The following is a 16,827-nucleotide window of genomic DNA, read 5'->3' on the forward strand; positions in this document are numbered from 1 at the left end:
GGTGGCATCTGACCAAGGCAGCATAGAGCGGAATTATGACTTCCCTTGATCTGGACTTTAGACTTGTTGATGCAGCCTAGAATTGCACTAGTTTCCTTTGCTGCTGCATCACACATGTTCAGCTTGTGGGCTACTAAGACCTCTAGATTCTTTTCAAATGTACTGCTGTCAAGCGAGGTGTCTTCATGGAAAGTCAGGGCTCCACCGCTGAACCTCTCCTGCAGAAGGGCAAGCAGATTTTCCTAATACAGGGACCCAGGAATCTGTCTTATATCAAGCCCATCATTTGTCCAGATCACTGCTCGCACATATGACATCTGAAAGAGGAGGAGGGGAGAGGAATATGTGCTTATTGCCAAACGGCAGAGTTTTGTGTTGTTGTTTTTAAGAACACCAGCCTAGTAGTTCAGAGGAATAACATTTCAGCACCTGTGAGAACCAGGAACCTAGTGTTCAAAAGATGGAATCAAGATAGCCACCCACCCCGCTCCCTTTGCAGTTAGATAGCTACAAACCTGAACATGATTTAAAATAGCATGACGCATGGTGAAAATACATCAGCTCAGAACAAGCTAATTTAGTCCTGGATGAGTGAAGAGCTTTGCATCTTATTAATAGCAATGCAAATTTTGACATAATTGCTTTGAAACAGCACATCCAATGGATGAATCCATTATTATTTTAATGTATACAGTGATTGCTTCCCCCAGAGCCCTATTCTCCATAGATCCCAGGCAGTTTGGGATAATAGGCAGGCAGAAGTCCAACAGGTCCCCACTGTTGAGTCTTTCCCTCCCTCCACTCATCTGTAGGATTGTCAGCATGGTGTGAAAAGCAAATTCATTTGCTGCACCAGTTTATGCATGCCTACTCAGAAGCAAGGTCTGTTGAGTACAATGGGAATCCCTGTATACAGCAGCAGCCTAGGTTGTCAGAAGTACTGTGAGTCTGACTTCTTGAAGTGGAGGTGCAGAATCTCTGGTGGTCTCTGTAGGAGTCAGTGTTCCAATCTCAGCATCCTTTGAATCAACCTCTGCAGGGACGGGGAGGCTGTCCGTTGCATCCCTGAATGAGTCAAAGCTCAGGATTTGACTCTTTCCAGTTATTACCAGAACAGTGGCTCCCAGAAACAATGGAGGTGAACCCCCTTGAAGCTATGCCAGGTCTTGGTAGTGGCTACTGCGGGCCACCTTTACCTTTCCAAATCTGCTCAAATCGGCAAGGGGGTGTGGTGAAACATGTGGGGGAAAAAGACCTAGACACTCCCCACTCCGAAAAAAAGACCAGAGTCAACTGGGCGGGGGAGGGGATGAGGAACCAAGGGAGCAGGTCTGAAGGATGATGGGAGCTGGAATTTAGCAACACCTGGAGACCCACAGATATTCCCCACCTCTGGTGCCTTCCAGATGTGGGACTGGAGCTCCTATCAGCATGTCCTCTCCCATCATCCCTGACCACTGGGCATGCTGGCTGCTGGGGCTAATGAGAACTGAAAGTCCAACCACATCAGAAAACAGGCCTGACACTCATGGCGTGGATGCCATACCAAGGCAGAAGATGGGAGCGATGGACCATGCCCCACACAACACAAAGCATCCTTGGGTCCCCAGCGCGTTCTGGCTTTTACCTTTTCCTTCAGATCCTGCCATGCAGGGGGTTGGACTAGATGACCCCTTTTGGCCCCCTACAATTCTGAGAGATTCGAGCAGCGCGCCCGCGGGTGGGCGTGGCGTAAGGGAAGGGGCGGAGGTGCGGAGCTATTGAGGCCAACAGCCCCTGAGTGTGAATTTGACAGGCCGGGTGGTGAGTAGGTGTTTATCTTCCTCTCAGTTACCTCCCCGCCCCCGGAGGAGGACCGACGCCACGCGCGTCTGCTCTGAGACGCACTCCTTTCACACGTGCGCGCGCCTACACGTGTAGGGAGACGGGAAGGCGGGCGGCCCGGGAGAGCGCTCGGATCGCGCGCGCAGCGCTTTGCGCGCGACCGGAGAGGGAGGCGGAGCAGCGCGCAGGGACTCCGCCGCCGCCGCCTCTGCTTCCCCTCCTTCGATCGCGGCTTCTCGCAGGCAGAAAGGCTGATCCGAATCGGGAGCTGGCTCCGAGGCAAGACGGGGACGGGGAATTGGGGCCAGGGCTCTCTTCGCGGGGTAGGGGAACCCCAGTCCGGCGCCCGGTGGGTGAGTCCTGGAGGGATCTCCGGGCTGGGAAAGGGAGATCAGCAGGCAGGGAGACAGAAAAGGAATATTTCATCTCCGCCCCCCCCGCCCCGCTTCAATAACACACCAGCTGCCTCTTTAAATAGTGCAGAAATCGGGGCTCCCGAACATAGAGAACTGCCCCCGCCCCCCTACAGTGGGTAGGAGGAGTAGGTCAAGACGGAGTGGGGGTGGACACGTCTTTGGCATTCACACATGCCGAGGAGCACCGGGAGGATAGGATCCGGCAAGAGCTTTGCTCCTAAGAGGGGAGAATTGAACTCTAGCCTCCAAAGATGAAAACAAAGCGCCCCCTTTCTAGCTAGGAGCAGGGCACCAGGGAGGCTGGCCGAGATTAGGCGTAGTATTGCTATACTGATACAGTATATGGCATTTACACCCCACCATTCCCTCCAAGGACCTCAAGACGCCTCCTTCCTCCTCAGTAAATCCCCACAACAACCCTGTGAGGTAGATTAGGCTTTGCTCCCAAGGTCACCCAGCGAGCTCCATGGCTGAGCAGGGACTCGAACCCTGGTCTCGCAGGTGCTAGCCCAACGTCCCAACCACTGTGCCACGCTGGTTCTTGCATTAGCCAGCATCCACCTAGGCTGATTCTTCCTGGGATGTGTACCCGCCCTGCCCCGCAGCTGCAAGAGAAGCCTTGCCCCTAGGTAAAGGGTAGCGTGCCTGGGTTGGGACCTCTCCGCTGCCCACCATGGCTGCCATGCTGCCCTGGCGCCGGAGCAAGTTTGTCCTGGTGGAGGAGAATGAGGGCAAAGGCAAGAGCAAGAGTTTGGGTCCCGGCTTGAGCTACGCCTCTTTGCTGTCCAACTTTGTTCGCTCCTGCCCGGACTTGTGGCCCGAGTGCCCCCTGGAGCGGCTGGGCAGCGTCTTCCGCAGCAAGCGCCAGAAAGTGGAGCTGAACAAGGAAGACCCCACCTATACCGCCTGGTACCTGGGCAACGCTGTCACCCTGCAGGCCAAAGGCGAGGGCTGCACCGAAGAGGCGGTAGAGAAGATCTGGGCCAAGAGCGAATTCGGGAGCCGCAGCACCAAGATGAAGTTGACCCTCGGCCCCCACGGCATCCGCATGAGCCCCTGCGAGAAAGGGCTCCGGCGCCCCAGCCATGCCTACCTGCTGCACCGCATCACCTACTGCGTGGCCGACGGGAGGCACCCCAAGGTCTTCGCCTGGGTCTACCGGCACCAAGTCAAGAACAAAGCAGTGGTTTTGCGGTGCCACGCTGTCCTGCTCTCCAAAGCCGAGAAGGCCCATGCCATGGCGCTTTTGCTCTACCAGACATCCCACTCTGCCTTCAACGAGTTCAAGCGGCTCAAGAGGCAAAATGACTCGCGCCACATCCAGCAGCAACTCCTGGGCGAAGCCATCATCCCCTTGGTGCCCCTACGCAAACTCCTCAACTGCAAGTGCCCCTACAGGCCTCCGGCGGACAGGGGACGCAGCGCCCCTAGGCTGAGCGCCATCCAGGAGGAGGAGGAGGAGGAAGAGGAGAAAGCGGACAGGGAGGAAGGGGCCTCGGGCACCCCCTGCAGCTGCGTAGCCAGCTCTACAAACGGCAGGACCGGCGCCAACCTGAGCAGCTGCGCCAGTGCTGCTGGCGGGGCTGCCACCGGCGCTATAGGCGTCCGACTGTCCATTTGCACCACCTTGGCCGTCGGCACGACTGACGGCACGGCCCTCTGCCACAACGCTGACACCACTCAGGGCCGCAAGACGGTCAAAAGCAGGGAGAGGCCCGAGGTGCTGACTTTAGCCCACGAGCTGAGGGTCTGCACTTTGAGGGGGCCCCTCGACAGGGAGGACTTGCCGTCCTGGGAGCCCCCCAAAGAGTCGTCTTGCCTGCCTTGTTAAGGATCCTGCGGGCATCGGTTTATTTTGCAGACTCTCCTCCCCGGTGATGGATTTGAGGGAGTGGGCGTCGGGAACATGTTGTTTCCTCTGTTGCTTTGTTCCCTCGTTGGGCTGCACTCGGTACATTCAAGGTTGATAGACGGCACATGGCAGAATGGTTAGTCTTTGCCAGGGGATGAACATTGTTGATGTGCCGATTCTACCTAACTGATGTCTTATGGCCCGGTTTGGACCAAACCGACCCATCTGTTCCAGCCATTTTTATTCTTCTGCGGACCCTCTGAGGCTTCTCGCTCCCTGCTCAACCTGTGCCAACCTGTTGAGCGACCGCTGGACACCCAGCACCCCACTTCTGGGATCAGGGTGGCTTGATGGTTCTTGTTTGAAGTGGCAAAGGGGGAAAATGTCCCAAGCCGGGCAGGGGGAGCAAAATCTCTCTGTGTATGTACGCCTCAGCATAGATATTTATTTATATGTAAAGAGTGTTCACCCTTTGGATTTGTACATGTTTTTGCATGCTTGCTTCCTCCCCACCCCTGGTGAGGGGTATGTGTGACATCATACTGGGCATCTGCTTTTGGGAACCTGTATTGGGTTAGGAGGCCAAATGAGGAACACTCTTGGAAGCAATCATTTCCCCTCCAACCAACTAATATTGGAGCTGTAGGAGTGGAAGTGAGGTTTAAACTTGGGTTTCCAATTCCATTGCATTTCTTTTTCACTAGCCTTCTGGGGCCAAGGTACTCTACTGCCAAAACATCCAATTTTGTGTGTCCAGAAAACGCAGCTTCTCTCCTTTGAGTAAGGGCCTAACCCAGTTAGGTTCCCCACATTTTTGAAGAGGTAAATTAAGTAGTGTGTGTGTGTGTGTGTGTGTGTGTGTGTGTGTGTGTGTGTATGAGAGAGAGAGAAAGAGAGAGAGAGAGAGAGAGAGAGAGAGAGAGAGAGAATATCTGGCTAGCCTTTACTCAAAGCAGAGAATCTGCTGAATTCCCGAAACCCTCTTTAAAAAACAAACTGGGTTTCTAGTCCCCATTGTTTTGAATTCACACAGTGGAAAGGTAAACATAGGCAACTAATGACCCACCATGGGCTAAATTCAGCACTTCCCCCCCTCCCTTGCAGCAGCTTCTCACCGGGTCCCAATGGATTCCCTGATCCTTTTTGCTGCATATGTTGATTCTTTAGTTTGCTGCGTGTCAGAGACTACCCAGAAAAAGAAGAATCTGGATTCCGCAGGTTTTTATCGATGTGTGCACATGTCTGTCAATGATACAAAGCGGCAGGAAAGACATGAAGGAGCTGAAAACACTGTATCTAGAACTCCGTAGCAACAATAAAGCACAAGAGAACCAGGCAATTCCTAATACATTGATTGGGACTTGCTCACATTTCGGTCGATTTGGAAAGCTGAAATGTGGATGAGGAAAAACTGGGAGGGCCTCTGGAAGTGAGTTGTCAGGGTTTGGAAGCCAACTAAGCCTTCCTCAGAGGAGATGCACTGAAATTAACCCACCTGTGTATCTGAAGAAGTGTGCATACACACGAAAGCTCATACCAAGAACTAACTTAGTTGGTCTTTAAGGTGCTACTGGAAGGAATTTTTTTGTTTTGACTATGGCAGACCAACACAGCTACCTATCTGTAACCAACCTACGTTAGTCATGTCCATCCAGATCAATGGGGCTACTCTGAGTAGGACTGCCATTGGCTACAACCCATTGAAACTGGTAGGTTTCACACCAGGCATTGAAGCACTATGATACCACTTTAAACTGCTATGGCTTCCTCCGAATAATTCTGGGAACTGTAGTTTGCTAAGGGTGCCGAGAGTATTTAGGAGACCCTTATTCCCTTCCCAGAGCTATAATTCCCATAATTCCCTGAAAATTGTTAAACCACTCTGAAATAGTAGCTCTATGGAGGAGAATGGGATCTCCTAACAACACTCAGCACCCTTAAACTACAGTTCCCAGGATTCTTTGGGGGCAAGCCTTAAAGTGGCATGATGCTCTAAATGTATATGCAGATGAAGCCCTAGTAAAGACTATTAGTTTCAGTGGATCTGCTATGAGCATGACTTGGTCGGATTTTCAAACTGAGAATTTAAAAATCAGCAAAGGTTTGGTTCTGTTCTGGGGAGAAATCTGCCTTTGGGAATTGGAAATGGAATATATGATTTCTGCCTACATTTTGCTGCTGCGGAGGGCTCAGTGCTCAGTTGCAGAGGGCAAGCTCTGCACATGGAAGGTCTCAGATATTGCCAAGGTTGCAGGTTCGATCCCTGTATGGGACAGCTGCATTGCAGGGGGTTGGACTAGATGATCCTCAGGGTCCCTTTCCGACTCTACAATTCTATGATAGACGTGTGTAAAGTTATGCATGGTATAGAGAAAGCGGACAGAGAAAAGGTTCCCTCCCTTTCTCAACCACACCAGAACGGGTGGACATCCAATGAGGTAGAAAGATTCAGGAGAGACAAAAGTACTTCTTTATGCAGCAAGTGGTTAAACTATGGAACTCACTGCCACAGGAGGGAGGGATGGCGGCCAGTTTGGATGGCTTTCAAAGAGGATTGGACAAATTTTTGGAAGATAAAGCTACTAGCCCTGATGGCAGTGCTCTCTGCCTATGGTTGGAGGCAATAATGCTTTTGAATTACCAGGCGCTAGAAGGGACGCAGGTGGCGCTGTGGGTTAAAGCCTCAGCGCCTAGGACTTGCCGATCGAAAGGTCGGCGGTTCGAATCCCTGCGGCGGGGTGCGCTCCCGCTGCTCGGTCCCAGCGCCTGCCAACCTAGCAGTTCGAAAGCACCTCCGGGTGCAAGTAGATAAATAGGGACCGCTTACCAGCGGGAAGGTAAACGGCGTTTCCGTGTGCGGCTCTGGCTCGCCAGATGCAGCTTTGTCACGCTGGCCACGTGACCCGGAAGTGTCTCCGGACAGCGCTGGCCCTTGGCCTCTTAAGTGAGATGGGTGCACAACCCCAGAGTCTGTCAAGACTGGCCCGTACGGGCAGGGGTACCTTTACCTTTACCTTTACCTAGAAGCCACAGAGGGCTCAGGTCCTGTTTGCAGGTATCCCACAGGCATCTGCAAGGATAGGAGGCCGGACTAGATGGACCACTGGCATGATCCAGCAGCCTCTTCTTACGTTCTGCTCCTAGGCCTGATCACTGTGAGAAGAGAATGCTGAACTAGATAGGCCTTCTAGCTGAATCAGGCTAAATCACTCTGCGTATGTTCTTAAAGACTCATGCCTGAAACATTGGAGACCTCCTCCCAATCGGTGTAGGGCCACACTGAGCTCCACAGGGCTAATGCACTGCTTGGGATGTTCCCTTGCAACCACAAAGACCCCACTTCAATCCTCAGCATAAATATTGGGTTATAACCAGGGAAGATTCCTGCTTGACACCCTGTAGAGTCAGGCGACTGCCAGCCTTTCCCAATCTGACACCTTCCAGATGTTGCTGAATCCCAACTCCATCATTCCTGAAAGTTGATCATGCTGTCTGTTTGCTGATGGAAGGTGAAGTTCAGTAACATCTGGAGTGTACAAGGGTCCTCAGCCCTTATGCGGCCAATATCGAGCTTAATGGGTCGAGGGAATATTCTGGTACGGCAGCTGCTTAAGACTTATATTTTACTGGTGAATTTGGATTGCCTTTTTAGAAAATAAATAAAATCTCCTTCTCCCTTTCGGCTGTCTCAAGACATGTTTGCCTGGGATGGGATTGTGCGTCTTCTTTGTGTGGGGGCGGAATGCAGAACCTGGGGGTGACATCTTCCATTTTTTATGTGGCGAGATCTCTGGAGAGGAGAGAACCTTAGCGAGTCATTATTGAAGAAACTGGAAGTGCAGGAGAATCGTGTGTGTGTGTGTGTGTGTGTGTGTACAGGCATAGGTCTGTGACGGAGGCAAAGCATGATAATAACTGCTTTGCAATCTTTGCACACAGAAAAGCATGTTTCCCCCACTCTCTTTTCTATATGCATTGTATTCAGTTGGGGAGGGGGAGGTGATGAGGTCAGAAAGGAATATTACACCTAGAGGCAAACGACTGTCTATTTTTAGCTACTTCCTGTAGCAATTGCTTTCCCAGAAAGATCCACTGAAGGGAGGGGGGTGGAAATGGGGTACAACATCAACTTTGAGTGGTCATGGCAAATGACTTCTTTTCTTTAAGTCGGGCCACATGGCAAGGCAACTCACTCCCGGCAATGAACGTTTGACTTCTTTATCTGTTTTAGCTGGCAATGAACGTTTGACTTCTTTATCTGTTTTTCCTTACTCTCCTGGCTCAAGCAACTCATATGAGCACCCTACCAAGCTGCTGAGTTTGGTACAATGCTCCATCTAATTCAGTATTGTCTACACTGACTGGCAGCAGCTCCCCCAAGTTCCAAGTGGGGATCTCCCCAAGCCTTTACCTGGAGATGCTGGGAACTGAACCTGGGGTGCTCTGCGTGGAAAAAGAGTGCTCTAACCACTGAGCTTTGTTTTTCCCCTGCCTAAAGCTTGGTAGATGTTTGGAGTTTTGCTCCCGAAATAGCAAGTATCATGTTATTTCTGTTCTTGGTGATAATGTCTCACGGCAATTGCAAATACAGTGGTACCTCAGGTTAAGTACTTAATTCGTTCCGGAGGTCCGTTCTTAACCTGAAACTGTTCTTAACCTGAGGTACCACTTTAGCTAATGGGGCCTCCCACTGCTGCTGCCGCACGATTTCTGTTCTCATCCTGAAGCAAAGTTCTTAACCTGACGTACTATTTCTGGGTTAGCGGAGTCTGTAACCTGAAGTGTATGTAACCCGAGGTACCACTGTAAGGCTGAAGTGACCCTCCCCCCCAGTTCCATTCCTCTATTTTTCCTCAGGGTTGTTCTGTGGAGGCGCCCTGAGCACTCCTTGCAAGCTGATTGGAAATGTGGAGAAGTGAATATTGGGAAAGTGAGAAACAGAAATGAAATTGACATATCCCTACCCCTGGGTAAGACCTCTGAACTAAGTTGCTGGGTGGGTTGGGAATGGCAATAGTATATCAAGTGCTTCTTTGCACAAAGAAGGTTCTTGGATTCCAATGTCTTCAAGTTAAGGTTGCGCTTGGAAAGGCCCCTCTCTTGGGGAGCTGCTGCTTGCTGCCAGTCAGCAGTAGACTGCACCTGGCTGGCTGGATCAGGAATTATGTTGGGTGGGAGTCAAAGGTATGGGGGTCCCTGCAGAGGGTCTCTGCTTTGGCCACCAGCTTATCCAGGTATGGCTGGAAAAGACCTCCGTCTGCAGCCGTGAAGAGCTGCTTCCAGTCAGTGTGCGCAGTATTGAACTAGACTGACCAAGCATCCTCCTCACTATAAGGCAACCTTGTGTTCCTCGGTCCAGTATACCTGAAGGAGCGTCTCCACCCACATCATTCTGCCCGGACGCTGAGGTCCAGCGCCGAGGGCCTTCTGGCGGTTCCCTCATTGCGAGAAGCAAAGCTACAGGGAACCAGGCAGAGGGCCTTCTCGGTAGTGGCGCCCACCCTGTGGAACGTCCTTCCAGCAGATGTCAAAGCGATAAACAACTACCTGACATTCAGAAGACATCTTAAGGCAGCCCTGTTCAGGGAAGTTTTTAACGTGTGATTTTACTGTATTTTTGGTTTTTATGGAAGCCGCCCAGAGTGGCTGGGGAGGCCCAGCCAGATGGGCGGGGTATAAATAATAAATTATTATTATTATTATTATTATTATTCCTATGATTCAACATTAAACTGAAACTGTACAGAAAGTCAGAAGAATAAGAACTTGAACTGAAAAGACCACCAGGCCTCCTGAGATGTTCCGCTCAGACTTCAGGCCGTTGTGTTATTGCTCCCTCCGCCCTCAAATTGCCACGACTGCTAGTGCCGTCAAGCTGAACAGGTCCTGTCCCACGTGCCACACAGGAGGGTGGGGAAACGTGTTCCAGCCCAAGGGCCACATCCACTCCTAAGCAACTTTCTGGGGGCTGGATGCTGGGGGTGGGCGGAGCCTGAGGCAAAAGTGAGCAGAGCAACAAATGTGAATGTTGACTTTTGTGTAGCGTGTTTTGTGCAGTATTTTTCACCCGCTCTTTGTCCTCCATCCAAATGGAATTATCTGAATTCAAGGACACTTTCCAGCCAGGGAAAAACACTTGAGGGGGAGCAAAGCGGGGACATTTTGGAGAGGGTCCCGGGGTCCAGATAGAGAGCCTTAGAGGGCCGCATTTGACTCCTGCAGGTTCCCCATTGTTAACGGAGAAATCTGAGGGCTCCCTTGGACAAAGAACAAGGACACCAGCCAGGAATACCAGAGCAAAACAGCAGCCAGTAGGCTTGGTCTTTATTGAAGACTGTCGTGACAGGACTCCCACCTGCCACAAGGTGGAACAAGATGGAAGCCACAAACAAAAGAGCCCCCAAACTTTTATTAGCTGCTAATCTCTATGTTAGGTAAAGGTAAAGGGACCCCTGACCATTAGGTCCAGTTGTGGCCGACTCTGGGGTTGCAGCGCTCATCTCGCTTTATTGGCCGAGGGAGCCAGCGTACAGCTTCCAGGTCATGTGGCCAGCATGACTAAGCTGCTTCTGGCGAACCAGAGCAACGCACGGAAACGACGTTTACCTTCCCACTGGAGCGGTACCTATTTATCTACTTGCACTTTGATGTGCTTTTGAACTGCTAGGTGGGCAGGAGCAGGGACCGAGCAACGGGAGCTCACCCCGTCACGGGAATTTGAACCACTGACCTTCTGATTGGCAAGTCCTAGGCTCTGTGGTTTAACCAACAGTGCCACCCTTGTCCCTTATCCCCATGTTACACCCCCCCCAAACTACATCACTAATACATCATGGTTACATCATGAAAGGGGAGGTCTGGTGGCAGTAATCTGAGCATCCTGGATCCTGCTCCATGGTTCTCCTTGCCCTCCACCAAACACCCATCAAGTGTAACAAAAAAGATATTTACATTTCCCTGTTTCCCAGCCAAGTTAATCACACCCTTTTGTCTTCATCTGGGTTTGTTATTTCTGGAATGGCTACCTGTCTGGCACTCAGGTATCAGGATGCCAGGGATTTTCACTCAGGCAGAGGGGCTGCTGAGTAGCTGAGCTCACATGTCTATATGAATTTCTGATGCTTCCCCTGTGAGCCAGTACATAGATACATTTATCAGTGAATTCTTGCATTTGGTATCGTGCAGCAAAGGCCCTTTGAATAGATAGGAAGAAACTGTGATGAAGTGTTTTGTGGGGACAAATCACAAAAGTCACAAAAGCGATTGTGCTGGTTTTGGTAGTGGGCTGCATGTGCATGATATCTGCTGGAGGGGCAACCCCCCCAACTTATACATAAATTCCTGCAACACCATCCTTGTGGGGCTTGACTAGAGAGAGAATCTGAAGAGAGGCTGTGTCCGTGCCACTCTCTTGGTGCCATCCCTCTGACAATGAGGGCTGTGTGTCTCCCCCCTCCAATTAATCCATATCCCCAAGCAGCTGCTGGCTTGATGTGCAACTTGTGACATTGGGTGCCTTTCCTGGTTCTCGAATGAGCTCTGCGAGGGACACTGCTCTCTCTGTTGCTCTGCTAACCCCCCCTCCCACCTTGGGGTGGGGTGTGTGAGCACAGTGCTTGACTGTATTCCCCCCAGATCCATACAAGCTTCCTCCTTTCCAGACAAGAAGTTGGCAGTGGGACACCAGGAAAGGCGCACTTGCCTGGCTTTCCAGAGGCCAGGGTTCTTCACGCAGGGTTTCCCCATCCAATCCCAGCTGCATCACCTGTCGCCCTTAGATAGCTGTCAGGCACCAGTGTGCCATAGCATCTTAGAGCTGGAAGGGACCCAAGGGTCATCTAGTCCAACCCCCTGCAATGCAGGAATCTCAGCTAAAGCATCAAGGACAGGTGGCCATCCAACCTCTGCTGAAAAACCTCCAAGGAAGGAGAGGCCACTACCTCTCTGTTCCACTGTCAAACCGCTCTTTCTGTCAGAGAATTCTTCCTTCTCATTTCTTGTACAGTGGTACCTTGGGTTAAGAACTTAATTCGTTCTGGAGGTCCGTTCTTAACCTGAAACTGTTCTTAACTTGAGGTACCACTTTAGCTAATGGGGCCTCCCGCTGCCACCGTGCTGCCGCCATGCAATTTCTGTTCTCATCCTGAAGCAAAGTTCTTAACCCGAGGTACTATTTCTGGGTTAGGGGAGTCTGTAACCTGAAGCGTATGTAACCTGAAGCGTCTGTAACCCGAGGTACCACTGTAACTTGAAGCCATTGCCTCGAGTCCTACCCTCCAGAGCAGGAGAAAACAAGCATGCTCCTTCTTCCATGTGACAGCCCTTGAGATATCTGAAGGTGGGTGGCTATCATATCTCTTCTCAGTCTCCTCTTTTCCAGGCTAAACATACCCAGCTCTGTTAAGTCCTTTCCAAAAGGCTGTTTCCAGACGCTTGATCATCTTCATTGCTTTCCTCTGCACACGTTCCAGCTCATCCCAACTACTGAGAAGCCGCGTCTTCAAGCGGCCATTTTAATTCCCCATCATGCCCCCAATGGAGCACTGATGCCTCTAGTGGTGCCTGCTATTTAAATTTCCCACAGTGCCCTGGAGGAATGATACATCAGTGGGGCATGATGGGAAATTAAACTGGCTGCCCATCACTGCTACCAAGTGAGCATAACTAAGGTGGGAGGGACCCCTAGAGAACATTCATTCATTCATTCATTCATTAAATATGTCAACAAGTGACTAAATACATAATTAATAATAATGTCCAGGGTACAAACTATTCTAGAACTTATCTCCTTGTAAGATAAGAAATGTTGTATTTTGTGAAGCTTTTCTTCATGAATGTTTCAATTTTAATATTTATGTTAATGTGGTTTTTTTAAAAGGATCTTTATTTATCTTTATTTTTGGAAAATATTTGTTCCACCCTTCCATTTTAGAAACAACACTCAGTATGACTTTCCCCCCCAAAACAATCAAGAGGGAAAACTAATAATCTGTACCGAACGCATCTGAAAAATGATAAACAGGGACATGTTGCAAACAGATGACACAACATTTATTTTGTAGTTGTTAGACTAGGCCTGTGAAGACTCGAGTTCAAATCCCCACTCAGCCATTAATGATTAGGTGATCTCAGGCCAGTCATTGTGTCTTAGTCCAGCTTTACCTCACAGAGTTGTTGTGAGGATAAAACATACCAGAGAGGAACAACTAACAGTGCTTTGAGCTCTGATAAGGAAAGGTGGGATACAGATTTTTATTCTTATTCTTTAATTAAATTTATATGCCGCCCTTCATCCAAGGATCATAGGGTGGTTTACAATATAAAACACAAAAATCTATACCGTAGCGACAAACAAAAACACCTTCCACATTCAGTTAAAAAACCCTCTATTGCAGCATTTAAAGTGGTTACTAAAAACCTCTATTGCAGCACTTAAAGCTCTGCTTAACAATCTTGAAGCGGAGAAGCAACAGCGACAGCAGCAGGGACCAAAGTATGATACATTTCATTTTAGCAAGGTGCTAAATATTTGCACAAATGCAGTGCTTAAGTGTCTACAGTATCATCGCAAGGGAGAAAACCAGAAAAAACTTGGCCGTGTCCCCATGAGCTCATCGTCCATGCTCACATTGGCCGTGCCCTTTCAGAAGCTGATATATGAGCCAAAGTGTCCCATTGTTTGTGAGAAACTATCCTGCTACCACCTTTTGTTGTTCTTAGCCAGTGATGGAAGTCAGGGTTGTGATTTACATTTGAAGAGAGTACACAAGCCATAGAGGCCATAAATAACAAAGCAATGCACACCCATTGTCCACAGAAGGGACTTCCCAACTCATTTTTATTTTATTTTTTTGTCTCCTACTGTGGGAAAAATGACAGCCACCTACAGAAAACAACAGACGATCTCTTTATTGAGCATTCATCTTGATTTGTTTGCACAAAATTTATGTGGCAGTTATACAACGTCACTGATTATCGACCTCTTTTTTTTAAAAAAATGGTTTTGTTACAACAAAAATGCCTTCTTAACATGAAATCACAATGTAAAGTTTCAGTTTCTCGTTGATGTACATGTGTTTCTAAATCATAATAAAGATAAAACAAAGATATATTCTTAATCATTCGACTCACTGATGTTCTAATTACCTCAGACTTCCCTCCCCTTCCTACTTGGGTATTTTGGAGTTCTTGGTTGAATGCATGTCATAATAAATCTAAATTGTTGGTTACCAACTTTTTCGCTATTATTTGATATTTCTTGTTACAATAGTTAATCTAAATCAGTCAAAAAATTTAATTCTCAGCAGTGGTCTTTCAGGTATTGTTTGAATATATTCCAATCTTTACTAAATTTTTCTTTTGCTTGGTCCCTTATCTGCCTTGTCAGTTTACCCATCTCAGCATATTCCATCAGTTTAATCAGCCAATCTTTTTTTGCTGGTATCGTCTCACTTTCCCCATTCTGAGCAATCAAAACTCTCGCTGCTGTGGTGGCATGCATAAATAATTTCTTTAAATCTCTTGGAATCTCCCACCTGATTATTGACCATTCGTTCTGAGTTGTGTCCACAGAGGTCGCACCACCCAATGATGTTTCCATTATTCCACACTTTAAAATGCATTTCCCATTTTCCCACCAGAAAAAAATATCTGTGGCTGTCGAGTTTTTTTGCTTTTATGGGGCAGAGAAGCACAGTTGATGTGCCAGAGCACCAAATCCGCTTTAATTGTGAGACCCAATTTTGCCTATGATTGAATAGCAACTGCAAAATCTGAAAGTGGCCTTGCATCAGTGGACACTTCCCGCCCTCTAGTGGTAAGACTAGAAAAGAAGAAAACCTGGGCTGGATGAGGACTGGTAGTTTTTAAGAGAGTCAAAAGTGGTTTGAGCTGAGAGAAGCCTTGACTTTCGTCCATGGTTGCCTCTAACCCTGTTTTCATTCCCAGAGGTCCATTTCCTTCTGAAGTTCAGGTGCCAGTGGTGGGCAAGGCCGGTGGCAAAAGTAGGCGGGCAATATATGTAAATTTTTACCTTTGCAGCAGTAAGCTAATTTCTACACAAGCTCACACACCTCTTTCTATTCTCCATCCAGGCACACAAACACAAGACTTCATCAGATTTCAAGGGCACATTCTAGGCAGGCTAGAGTACCCAAGGTGTGGCTTGTGGAAAGAGGAGGGTTGCTGGAGTGATGCCAAAAGCCAAAGAGAGGGGATTGGAGGTCTGCATTTGCCCCCACGCCCCCACATGTCTCGGGTTCTAGTCAAACAGCCGTTGCCATTTTTAAAACTTTCTCAGGAGCAGAAGTAGAGCAGTATGCACGCTAACACTTTTCTTATTTAGATTTCATAGGGCATCACATCACTTTTTTGTTACTGTAATCTTGTGAGCATCCCTGTTAAGTCATTTGGCATTATTATTGTCTATCAAAGCAGATTTATAAGTCTGCAGCCTAATGCTCCCATGGTAGTTTAGCAACCAAGAAAAACAAAAGGCACGCACAGCCACTGGCAATAGAAACTTACCAGCCGTGCAGCCAGGTAACGAGCGATTCGGTGTCAGATTTATCATAAGCAAACTCACGTCAAAGCAATAAAACAAGGCAAAACAATTAAGCTAATACAAGTCAATTTAGCAACCTTCCAGCAAGATTCATCCCCATAAAACAAAAACAATTCAGTAAATCAGTTATTTTATTTGCAGAAAAGAAAGAAGAATAGTTATTTCAAAGATAAAACATTCAGTGATTAGGTAAATAAATCTCATGGCAACAACTTCAGCAAAACCAATTCCATAAAACCTGTTTATTCAGCATTCATCTGGATTTGTATGTTTTAATCACACTGAATGATTCAGTATCTTGCTGCTCACTCCTAAAAAGCTGGCTTAGGGATGCGTAATGGGCTGATAAATTGTTATTTTTAAATACAGAGGCATTGCCATCTCCATAATGATTCACAAGGCTCATGAATGTGCTTTCAGCATGCAGCAGTTGCTGGGATTAGGAACACGTGCAAAGTTTGGGTGATCAGAAACAGGCCAACAGGTCATCAGAAACATTATCAGTTTAAAACACAGCTAGGTCATTTACTTCATCAGTTTGGATCAAATCTACCTTGGGAGAAAGTACATCAAAAATGCACTATTTCATAAGAAACCATGGGCTACATACAGGATAGTTATTGGTTTGGGAAGTCAGTCTGGGTCCCTTCCCAACCTGAGGCTGGAATCTGTTGGTACAGGAAAAAATAATTATAGGTATAAAAAGGAGAATTGCCTGGATGCCAAGATCCAGGTTTGGGGCAAGGACTCTTTGGTGACAGAACCCCAGCAGAAATATACAGGGTATTAGCAACAATCCATATTGTTGCACATACTCCAATCTCTGAATGGCAAGGCACTACCAGGGTTCTTGCACTTACCCAGGTTTGGTTTCCTTGGAATGAAGGTCAGCGGAGACTGTGGTGTCTTTAAGATATATGGATTTATTTACACAGAGCATATACAACCAGAGCGTAGGCTGGAGGGGCTCACAGCATTAACATCCCAACAGATCTTGCTAACATGGTGTGTACACAGCTTCTCAAATGAGCAGAAGGAGCACACCAGATGCATTGTAAAGAGGTTGCGCTCAGATGCTGTGCTCAGGGTGTGGCGAAATAAAACCAGCCCATGAAACATCACCACAAATGTGACAATCTGTTTACACACCTGCAAACAAATGTACACACTGC

General features: G+C 48.4%; 1 protein-coding gene and 1 long non-coding RNA gene across 2 annotated transcripts; one reads left to right on the top strand and one right to left on the bottom strand.

The window, feature by feature from the left end:
- Positions 1-1,635: 1,635 nt before the first annotated feature.
- FAM43B (family with sequence similarity 43 member B) lies at positions 1,636-4,445 on the top strand. Its single transcript, XM_081922620.1, has one exon. It carries the CDS (start codon positions 2,914-2,916, stop codon positions 4,069-4,071), a length of 1,158 nt encoding a protein of 385 aa, XP_081778746.1. The 5' UTR covers positions 1,636-2,913; the 3' UTR covers positions 4,072-4,445.
- Positions 4,446-4,454: 9 nt separating this feature from the next.
- On the bottom strand, positions 4,455-8,272 carry LOC309376347. Its single transcript, XR_014171174.1, has 3 exons — positions 7,113-8,272; positions 5,725-6,739; positions 4,455-5,587 (listed from the first exon to the last, which is right to left on the bottom strand). It is a non-coding gene; the product is annotated as an uncharacterized lncRNA (long non-coding RNA).
- Between the last annotated feature and the right edge of the window lie 8,555 nt (positions 8,273-16,827).

The sequence above is a fragment of the Podarcis melisellensis genome, assembly GCF_964234715.1.
Source record: "Podarcis melisellensis genome assembly, chromosome: 8".
Lineage (NCBI taxonomy): Eukaryota > Metazoa > Chordata > Lepidosauria > Squamata > Lacertidae > Podarcis > Podarcis melisellensis.